General features: G+C 41.2%; 1 protein-coding gene across 1 annotated transcript; it reads right to left on the bottom strand.

Moving 5' to 3' along the window:
* Positions 1–8,158: 8,158 nt before the first annotated feature.
* Positions 8,159–10,920, bottom strand: CLDN14 (claudin 14). Its single transcript, XM_081196979.1, has 2 exons — positions 10,176–10,920; positions 8,159–8,232 (listed from the first exon to the last, which is right to left on the bottom strand). Exons 1-2 carry the CDS (start codon positions 10,877–10,879, stop codon positions 8,208–8,210), a joined length of 729 nt encoding a protein of 242 aa, XP_081053105.1. The 5' UTR covers positions 10,880–10,920; the 3' UTR covers positions 8,159–8,207.
* Positions 10,921–11,941: the final 1,021 nt, after the last annotated feature.

Genomic DNA, 11,941 nt, shown 5'->3' with positions numbered 1-11,941 from the left:
TTACCTTCCGCACCATTTACCTTCCCACCAGAGTGGTACCTATTTATCTACTTGCACTTTGATGTGCTTTCAAACTGCTAGGTTGGCAGGAGCAGGAACCGAGCAACGGGAGCTCACCCCATCGCGGGAATTCGAACCGTCAACCTTCTGATCAGCAAGTCCTAGGCTCTGTGGTTTAACCCACAGCGCCATCCCGCATCCCAAGGGTAATATATCTCAATAATAAATAAACTGGAATCAAATGGGGGGGGGGAGTTGCCCTTTCTGGAAGCCACCCAGAGTGACTGGGGGAACCTGGTCAGATGGGTGGCATATAAATAATAAATAATAGATTATTATATTATTACGTTCTCACCCCAATTGCAATGAACAGGCAGGGCAATTAATGTGGCAGCTGCTCTACTGATGGGTTACTGCACCCACATGTAAAAGGTACTGTAAAGTTGAACAGTTAGTTCTCAAATGATCTTATAGTAAGCATTAAATAAAACATGAAGCTTACAATTAAAAACCCAATGTTGTATAGAAACAGAATTACGGTAATTTATTTAGTAATTTACCGCTCCCAAGAGAACATTGTGGCTTGCTGATTTCTTTATCTTGACATCATTTATTTCCTTTAGTTCCAGGCTTGCACATTCCTGTCCTAAAGCATGCAAGCGGCTAGAATATGGAGTACTTAATAGATCAGTATAACATTGCAAAAAGTAACATCAGGGCTGGTTCAGCTGCAGGCGAATCTGCCAGTGCTCTCTCTTCCTTTTCCTTTGACTTTACTGAACCACAACAAATGGACAAAGCTGCTGTTATGAATTTTTTCCCATTATGGCATTAGCTATTTCAGTTTGTCCATGTATAATAAAATGTACAAGCAGGTCTCTGTACAATGTGCATTTAAAAAATACCATGGCATTCCTTAATCAAAAACAGACAACATGTTTGCAGAATGCAGAGAAAAGTGGGTGTGTAAATAGCATCTGGCCACTGGGTGTCACTGTTTAACAGGAATACGGCTTTAGGGGGTTTGTATGGGAGCTGAATGTTGCCACCAACTATTGTAGTTCTAAGTTGCATCCTAGGTGTACCAAACTAGAAAGCTTATCTAATGCAAGACTATGACTACATGCTACTTTGGGGGTGACTTTATATATATATATATATATAAAGTCACCCCCAAAGTATATATATTGTAGCCAACATGTCTGCAATTTCAAGTGGGCCAGCAAAATTGACATTTTTTTTTATCTTTGCACTGTTTTACTTCTTAAAAGAGGCCTTAAAGTCAGAAATGTCCAATTCACAGTTGTTCAAACATTTCACAATTGCTTTGTTCCACTGTGCTTAAAAATGTTTTTAATACACAATTGCTCTGTAGTTAAATTTATAGTGTTTGTTTCCTCAGTAACTGAAAGGCTGGGCTTTTTCTTTAGGGTTGTGCCCCACAAGGTTGCTGGCAAACCAAATGCATGTTGGAAACTTTCAGAAAACAATGAAGCAATGGTTTATTTTATGTTGGCATGGCCAGGGAAATCTGGGAATACATGTGACTTGAGCCAGTTCATGTTATACTCAAAGGCATTTTCCCCTTTGATGGATTTCACACATGTCAGTGTAATATGTGTACAGTGGTACTTTGGGTTACATACGCTTCAGGTTACACACTCCACTAACCCAGAAATAGTGCTTCAGGATGAGAACAGAAATTGTGCTCCGGCGGCGCGGCAGCAGCAGGAGGCCCCATTAGCTAAAGTGGTGCTTCAGGTTAAGAACAGTTTCAGGTTAAGAACGGACCTCCGGAACGAATTAAGTACTTAACCCGAGGTACCACTGTATTGCCAATTCACATGATATATTTTTCCTCAGATGTCTACATTTGCAAAACATCTCTAAGAACCAACTATCTTCTGCAGTCACTCTTTGCCTTTAGCATGTGAACAGATCTGCTATACTTAAGCCTAGAGAAGGAGATGGTGATGGTGATCAATCCATGATCCACATTTTGGTAATGCTATATTATATTATTTATATTAGTAGTAGTAGTAGTAGTATTAAATTTGTATACCTTTGTCCACAGATGTCTTCACAACATAAAAATACATGATAAAAACACAAAGTACATAATAAGAACAAAACAAACAAATCAATAAACCCCACTTTCCTCCCCCATCCCTTCCCAATTTCTGAAGTGTTTTGGAAAGAACATCCCTTAGGAGGTTGTGGGTTCTCCTTCCTTGGAGGTTTTTAAGCAGAGGCTGGATAGCCATCTGTCTTGGATGCTTTAGCTGAATTTCCTACATTGCAGGGAGTTGGACCGGATGACCCTGAGAGTCCTTTCCAACACTACAATTCTATGAACATATCTGGAAGTCCTTACGTCTAAAAAAACCACAACTGTGAAATAAAAATAGAAATCAAACCTGATCTTTCAGGCCTTCTACAATGGCAGGCACAGAGGAGTGGAACCATTATTCCTTTGTAGACTGAAGTAGGCCCTGTGCAAAGGGGGCCCCTTGAGGGAACCAGATAATTTGCCAGGCAGTTGAACCATAAATATTAAAAATAGGAACCAGCAACGTTTATGCATCACAGTCCATTTCAAGCAAGGCCTCTCCATTAAACTCTGGTAAATGGAGTCCATTTTTGATGAAGGCCAGGCAAGGTGGCCTTCTCTTTTTTTGCCAAAGTAATTATCATCTTGACAAACTCTGCAGGATTATTTTCTCAATGAGCACATTTAATATGAAACATGCAGGTTTGCTCCAATAAGAGCACATTCATATTTTTAACACCCTAGGCTTGTCCAAAATGTACTTGGCTCGGCTCCTGGGCAAGGAACACTTTTAAGGAGGAAATGTTGGGCTGCAATTATAGTTGGCTAAAGCACATCAGGCAATATGAACAGCTGTGGGATGCCTGTTCCTCTGCAATAAGGAAGGCTGTTAAAATTTTGACGTTACTTTGATACTTTTAATTTTCTTTCTACAGCAAGCCCAAATATTCTGTTAATGACTTTTTCATAGGGTTATTTATTTTAAGAAAAAGAGGCCAGCCAAGCACAGCAGGTAGTTAATACTCCATTCAGATTGTCTGCTTGCTGTGCTGAAATAGGAGCCATCAGCTGCACTTCTGTGATATTCTGCAATTAACCTACTGGTTAATCGGTGATTAACCTACTGTTAATGTTCACAGCTACTTGGAATAAATTGATTTGATTAGAAACAAAACCCAGATAATTTAGCTCACCTTCTGGAGAAATAACCTTTCTGGTACAGAAAGGCAACGCTCCTTAAATAAATCAATGTATATTTACAGTCATACATTACGTGGTGAATATTACCTTTTGCGTACCAAATGCAGTGATCCTAATAATAAATATTTACAGTCATTGATTACCAGAGCCCCATGCAGCTGTTAGCAATAGGGAAATGTAAACACAGGGAGTAAGGAATGAGTGCAATAGCTCCATCCCATCATCACTTTCCAACACATAGTAGGCGGCTATCTGAAGAGGAAGCCTTCTGTATCCATGGAGGCTCCCAACACATTTTAGAACTGTGGTTCTACAACACACAGGGAGCTTTGACGATACAAAAGGCTCCCTGCTTCAGGTAGTTGCCTTCAGATAGGGCGAAGGCAAGGGGCACAGAGCGATCTCATCTCTGCTTGCTCCCCTTTCTGTTTCCCATGACTCTATAGAACTAAACACGTAGATGAATCAAAATACAGTGGTACCTCGGGTTACATATGCTTCAGGTTACATATGCTTCATGCTACAGACTCTGCTAACCCAGAAATAGTGCTTCAGGTTAAGAACTTTGCTTCAGGATGGGAACAGAAATTGCGCAGCGGCAGCAGGAGGCCCCATTAGCTAAAATGGTGTTTCAGGTTAAGAACAGTTTCAGGTTAAGAACGGACCTTCAGAACAAATTAAGTTCTTAACCTGAGGTACCACTGTACCCTGAATGTCCTAGGGCTTTTTTTTTTTTAAAAAAAAAAGGTTTGGGGTAGTAGTTAATCTATATCTAATTTAACCTCAAAACAGTCCATTGAGCAGATTTATTTGACTGGACTTAACTGTCCAGCGGTCCTCTACCTACCTTTTACGTTTATTATCATTACCAAAGTACTTAATTATAGATTGCAACCCTACATATATTCACCTAGGAGGAAGCTCCATGGAAGACAATTGAGATTACTTTTGATTACCCATGCATAGGATTGCACCACAATGTGTGTGCGTGTTTCGAATCAACAAACAAAAAAGTGGCAGGAGGGAGATGCACAGAGGTTTCCAATGGTGCATTGTCTGGTATTTCAGAATGCTTTCCAGCAGAGAGCCTTTGACATCATAAAATATCAAATACCATCTGCCTCCAGGCATTGCTTAACTTCTGTAGGGGGAATTTTCCACATTCAGTTTTTTCAATATCTGATGAGTGACAAGCAAGCTCACTAAGAAATAAAACTTCTATTAACCCAGAGGCATTTGAAATATCTGTTCCTTTCATCATGGCTTATTTTACGTCTACTGTATTTTCTTACTATCAAGTTTTATTAGAAATTTGCCAGCATAACTTGGGAATAGTTTCACCTTGTTATGCAGCCCAAACTAGCAAATCCAGGAATGAGAGAGAGAGAGAGAGAGAGAGAGAGAGAGAGAGAGAGAGAGAGAGAGAGAGAGATTTTATATTTTATATACAGGCACTTCCACCTTCTTGTCATGTTGAAATGTTACTGCATGTGCTCTGTTGTGAGATTTAACGTCTCAGGACTGCTGGGCAGCAGGCTGCCTCTGAGCTCTTAAAGTGCCCAGTAGGATCCCCATGTTTGGACTTGGCAAACCCATTGTTAGACGGTGGCATTCCCTGACTGTTTTAATAGGTGAGATAAATGGCAGGAAATGACATGCCTCCTTTCACTCCGTAATGTAAATAAGTGCAACCGTCAAGCCAAATAAGTAGAAGCATGTTATCCTAACCAACGTGCATTACATAAGGAACCTGTGACCCTCCAGATGTTGTTAAATTCCATCTCCCGAACATTGACCATTCTGTGTGGGGCTGATGGAAATTGGAATCCAAAAACATCTGGAGGGACACAGGTTCCTCACCACTGCATTACATAATGCTCACTCACTGTCCATTACTTTACTCAGCTTTACAATTTCCCGTATGTAACACTAAACTTCGGCCTTTCCTTTGCATTCCTTTATCAGTGCTAGCAGGTCCATGCAGCAGCCTCATCGCCATATGCACTGCTTGCTTCTCCAAGCAAGTTAGCAAGCGTTGCAAACAGCTTTTTTTGTGGAGAATGTGCCACTGTCATGCACAACAAACGCTTTTGCAAGCATTACTAGGACTTTCCAAATATATTTTTCCAGATGGATTGTTAATGATGTATTAGATCTCAGTCACACAGTAGGACTTCATTACAAGTAGACATGAATAGGAGAGTGCTGAACTTCAACCGAGGCATACCTAGAGCTCTTGGCAGGGAGATGTATCGGCACCCACAACCTGCCCCTTCAGTCCCTTGCGCCGCTGGCAAGGAGATGCATTGGCACCTCTGAAGCCAGGAAAGACCATGGACCAGAAACTGGAAAAGTTTGCTTTGTGTCACCTTTTATGCCCCGCCACCAGTGACTTCCTCTGCAGCCACCAGGATCAGGTCTGCTCTGCTCCTCCTTCTCCTCCATTGGTCTGTCTGACCACACAGATGGGCAGGCTCCTAGCCACTCCAAGCCAGAGTGCAGAGGCATGATTTTTGCACCCCCCTGGGACTGTGCCCTTCAGGGGAGGGGGCAACTGACCAACGCCTAAGTATGCCCCTGCACTTCTATAGAAAGGGGGAGGGGAGAAATTCAGTCTACCAGATGTTTACTTCCTGAAAAAAATATACAGACTGAAATGCAGATATCCTTTTCCAAGTTTTGCAATGCAGTTTTTAAAAAAAGGTGTTACAAAAATGCATTACATTTAGAGAAAGTGTGCATAAAAGTGGATATACATATCGGTGTAAATAACTTACTAAAAATGCAGTGAACTCCCATAGTGGGACTTACCATAACCCCTGGTAGGTAATTATAGATTTTCAGCCTCAGCAATGGGTGGGAGTATCTGTAACTCCAAATTCAGCACTTGCTACATAACTAAACCAAAATTCTGAGAGAGGACCATCATCACTCAATGAAACATGAGGTCTGTTAGGGGCTGGGCCATCCCAACCCTACAGAAATGGTGCATCATGAATTGTATACTGTATATTACACCAGGTCTTGAGCCACTGTTGTTGCCCTTGGGGATGCAGAAAGCAAAGGAACTGGCCTGCAAGACTTTCTCTCTGATGCATGATGCACAAGATCTTGTTACTCTGTGGAGAGCATCTGCACTCTGTATGTGTTTAGGGGAACTAGCACTAGTTCCTATCACAGCTATATTTTCATCTGTTTCAGTGCATACGCTAAGGAGCAGATGAATCTGCTTCAGTTAAACATTGACCTGTTGTAAATTATTAGTACAATTAAGCCCAACAGTATAATAATAATAATAATAATAATAATAATAATAACACCTGAAGTGCAAATCTTCTCATTGGGATTTCGTCACCTGGATCCTGTGTAGTCTCAGTACAAAAAAGTATCTTTCCCACTTCATTGATCTGGGCTGCCTCACAGTTAATTTCATGTCAAATTTTTTGGTTCACCTTTAGTGGATTACCTGATACTTTTCCTCACTGCTCAATACTGACACTCACTGTGTGAGCGAATGTTTTTACAAGTGGGCCACATTTACAAAAGCATTCTTCCACCCCTAGGATTTCATCAGCTACGTCCATGTGTGTATTTATTATGCTAATAATCCGTTACAGCTACATTTGAAATATATAGTATTAGTTATAGTGTTTCCAGCATATGGCCCATTGGTACTGGCAATCATGTTCCTTAAATTATGAATTTTCTTTTCACTTAAAAAACACAGAGAAAAATAGCTGGGCAATGTAACTTTTAAACCTGCAATCTACCAAAAGCAGCTGAAGTTAACTCTGTGTGTCAAAACTGGAAACTTCCCATTACACCTTAATGGTGAAGTAAAGCTCTCCCACACTTTCTCAGAGTGCCTCTTTTCACCCTAGAGAGAAGAACCACTTCCTGTCTCTAAAGGAGAGCTGAGGAGAACTCTTGAGTTTCTATATTACATGGTTTTCCTGAATAAAATCCACTTTGTAGAAAAAAATTGGGACAGATGTTGCAGTTTAACTCCCATCAACCCCTACAGAATGGTCTGTAGTCCAGGATGATGCCAGTGGTAGCCCTCTAGATATTGTTGGGCTCTAGGTTAATCACTCCTATGTACAGAAAGCATGAACAGGTAGTATAAATGGAACATCCTCCTGAGTGATGGAAGTCTTTAACGTTGTTTCCCTTTGACCACATGACCACAAAATGTATCGTCTTTCCAACAGCAGTGGTAATGAACTCTACTTTCAATGTTTGTAAACTCACATGGTACATTGAGACAAAATGAAGTGCTTCCTGTGGCAATATTCAGCTGATAAAAGGAACTGTAAAGTTATGGAGGGTGTAAACTGCAGAGTTATTCTTGCAGACTTGCCTTTTCCGGAACTAAATAAAAGTCTGGGAGATAATGAATGAAATTGACAGGAACTGCCAAACCAGTTTAACTGAGCTTTAATGCACTATTGATCAATTAGATGATAAAAAAAAAATTGAAGAAAGAAAAAGGCACACAATATGAATACAGGATTCACAATAAACTTGATGAGAGATATTGTGACTTTTCACCAGTTCAGAATTAAACTTTATACGTTCAGCCACAGTGCCTTATATCTTTGGAAAGGTAAGTGAAGAAAGGTAAACTAAGTTAGATATGATGTTTCTAATAACATACAGCCCTGCCTTGAATCTCATATTCTCTTCAAATATGAGTATCCATATTGCCTTAATAGTCACCTGTTATTGTGGAAATGTAGAGAACCAAACTGAAGACTCGACATATTAGAAAGCAAGAGAAACCGAAACTGATAGATCACATGTTAGCAATTCTTTGTCCTGCCCGGGAGGAAGTTCCCTGTCTGGGTCTCACCACCAACCATCACCTGTGCTTTCATACTAACATCAAGCAGCCTTATGCCCAGTAGTGTGGCAGCATTTATGGAATCAAATCACAGGACAATATTGCAGTAAATGATCAGGCACCAATTTTTCCAATGGCTCTGCAAAAGAAAAAAAGCACCCCATTAAATGTATGAGTAAATGAATCTTCTGGTGGTCACATTAGCTCATTAAATAGGGCTTACAGAAGAGAGAGAAAGAAGGAAGTCATTTACACATAGAGACACCATCCGGGCAGGACTCTGGGGCTGATGTCCAGGGGGCCCCACTCAGTAGAATGAGCAGGAAGGCTTCCAAATGCAGTAGGATGGATATGGCACATGTTTAAGTCAGCTAAACAATATTGCCATCTAAAGAAACCCACTGGAAGACTGTCCAGAGTTTAGAATTCTCTAACTTGAGCCCCATTTATCAGATTTATTTTTAACCATTTGGAACAGGACTGGCGAGCCTTTTAAGCCAGAGGACCACATTCTCCTCTGAGAAACCTTCTATTTAAGTGGACAGATTCAATAAACCAGAATTTTACCATTGTTCAGTAGGCTAGTTTCTCCACACACATCCCCTTCTATCCTTGATTCAGGCAATGAAGATGCTTATCATCAGAGTTCAAGGGCAGATTCCTGCCAACAGAAAGGGCTCACTAGGCAGGGCAGAGCAGCTACCCTAGCTTCCCGACAGCTGGGTCCCTGTTGCTTACCAGGAGGGGTGAGGTTGATGGGGAGGTCAGCACAACCACTGGGAAACTAGCAAGATGCCTCTACCAGCCAGCCTAAAACACACTAAGTAAAAGAACATAAGCTTTACTACCCCACCCCCTCTCTCCCATCCCCCCCTCTTTTCTTACCAACCCTATACTGCATATAACACCAATGTCTCACAACAAATGTAACTGATCCGTAGAAAACACAACCTGAAGAAAGAGACAATGCATGTGCTTTTGTAAACAAAGAAAATCTTTAATAAAGTTATTTTTTAAAAAAGTGGGATTAGTGAGGGATGTAGCTTGGGAAAGTTGTGGCCTAGGGAGAATCCTGAGGGCCATATTTGGCTTCTTTGGCTCACATGCCTCAAATTCTCCTCAATAATAATAATTTTATTATTTATATGCCACCCATCTGACTGGGTTGTCCCAGCCATTCTGGGCGGCTTCCAGCAACACCATAAAACATTAAACATTAAAAACTTCCCTATACAGGGCTGCCTTCAGATGTCTTCTAAATAGATGTTTATCTGTTTTCCTTCTGATAGGAGGGTGTTTTACAAGTTGGGTGCCACTACGAAGAAGGCCCTCTGCCTGGTGCCCTGTAACCTCACTTCTCATAGTGAGGGAACCACCAGAAACCCCTCGGAGCTAGATCTCAGTGTCTGGGCTGAATGACAGCGGTGGAGATACTCCTTCAGGTATATATAGACTGTTTTAGAATTTGTACAAATTTGTGAGATTTGTACAAATTTGTGAGATTTGTACAAAAAGTAACTAGTAAACTATTATAATACTAATTATTATTATTATTATTATTATTATTATTATTATTATTATTATGGGATATGCTATATTCAGACTATGTATTATTTCTTCTTATTTGTGTGTGGGGTTTTTTCTTTTGAAGCAGGTAATGGAAACAGAGGGACGCAGGTGGCACTGTGGGTTAAACCACAGAGCCTAGGACTTGCTGATCAAAAGGCCGATGGTTCGAATCCCCGCAACGGGGTGAGGTCCCATTGCTTGGTCCCTGCTCCTGCCAACCTACTAGTTCGAAAGCACGTCAATTGAACCTTAATGGAAACAGAGATCTATACAGCAGAAGTTCATATACTGACCATGATTCCACTGATAAAAAAGTTACATGCTCTAGAATATAAATGTCCGTAATTTTTAATTGGAAGTTTCAAAGCATTTTTTTTAAAAAAATTACACATATTCTTTACATGAACAGCAAACCAGAGGTAAACATTGTATGAAAATGACTGTACATTAATAACACCACCTTGAAAACACCCCACATACTGAGATTATAAAAGTAGATCCCAGAGAACTTACACATAGTCATTTAACCTGTAACCACTGTGAGAAGCAGAAGTTAGTGATGAGGTGTGGTTTGCCTTGTAGGCCACTGGGGGTCTGTAGGCTGGAGCTGCCCTTGTACTCCTCGGCTGCGAGCGGTAGGTCAAATCGTTCCCAGTACGTTGACATGAAACGCAGAGGATGGTTCCACCAATGATACTCAATGAAGCACAAACAAAGCCAAGGTAAAGGGCTTGCCCGATCTCATACTTCATCCCATGGGGCAGCATTGGGTTGTAGAAATCAGTTACCACATCATTGGTTGACCAAGAAACAGGGACGAGGCACACGAGCCCCGCCAGTATGAAAAGGACTCCGCCCAAGACAGCAAACACGTTTTTGGCAGAGGACCCTTTGACGCACCGGGTGCACTCCATGCCAAAAACAGCAACCACGCAGGCCAAGGTGGAAAGAACACAGGAAATCACCATCATGGCACGGGCTGCTTGGAGGTCACGAGGCAAAGCCAGCGGAGAGTGGTGAAGCTGGCACTGATAGATGCCAGTGCTGTGCCAAACGCATTCCATCCAGAGACCCTTCATGTACGCTACAGCCGTGATGATGTTGGTCCCCACGTGGGCCGTTCTCCACCAGTGAGGCAGGATGGTCGCAGTTATTGTCCCAGCAAGACCGAGAAGACTCAGGAAGAAGCCCAGTAACTGAATAGCCATGCTGGCCATGTTAATGTTTGTCCTGGTTATACCGCTCGGTGCAGTATCTTGGTTGGGGCTCCTTCTGAAAGCACAGCCTCTCCCGGGAGATATATGGCAGGTTTGCTTTGACACCTTCTGGATGCCTAATAAAGAAGTAATTGCGGAACAAGAAGTTAAACATTATACGAGTGCATTACTCCAGTGACCAGTAAGGTGCATTCCAGAGGCAGTTAGTGTGATTATTAGCATATTTAACCCACTTTAATGCGCTCTGTGAAAACGGTGGGAAAGTAATTGCTTCTTGTTATTTACACCTGCCCTGTCTGCTCCATGAGGAATAACACTGTGTGTGTGTGTGTGTGTGTGTGTGTGTGTGTGTGTGTGTACACCCATATAAGATATAACACTGAAAAATACTTTAAAAGAAACATTTTGTCTTCTTAACAGGCTTTCTAAAATACCTATTTCCTTTAAACAACAACAACAGCAAGATTAGAACGCTCTCAAATTCCTATGGAACAGAGGGAGAAAAGATTTATGAAGCAGGAGCCTAAAAGCTACTTTGCAGGATAAAAACATTTCCAAAAGGTCATAGCAGGATTACAAAAACAATGATGCTGTGTTTGCTCAAACTGAAAAGCAACTAAAGTGAATTAAAAAAAAAAAAAGGCTTCTAGAAGAGGGTAAAGCACAGTGGATTACAGTTCCTTTTTCCACTATTTCTTGAGATGGTGTTGTTTTAATAAAGGAACCTGAAGGGGAATAATTTTCATTAGCCCCCATGGAGACTCCGGTTATGGCTTTAATCTAGATGACAGCATGTGAAACCAGATGTGTATCATGCAGCTTCTGAGAGGTGGTACCTTCACAGTTATAGAAAACATCCTATAATAAATTCAAGCTGAAACACCATGAAAGAAATAGAGGCCCTTCCACCTGTGTAAATCTTATTTTCAGTGATCTCTGCTAATGCTTCATTTGCAAGCTGCCTGCAAAAGCTGTGTGAGAGAAAGAGTGTGATCAAAAACTCTGAAAGTTAAAACATGAAGTAACTGTTGAGTCAAAATCCAAATAGGATCCAAGGGGAAA

Source organism: Podarcis bocagei (genome assembly GCF_964188305.1).
Source record: "Podarcis bocagei genome assembly, chromosome: 6".
In the NCBI taxonomy this organism is placed as follows: domain Eukaryota; kingdom Metazoa; phylum Chordata; class Lepidosauria; order Squamata; family Lacertidae; genus Podarcis; species Podarcis bocagei.
The sequence above is the reverse complement of the archived record's forward strand: the minus strand, read 5'-3'. Positions and strand labels throughout refer to the sequence as shown.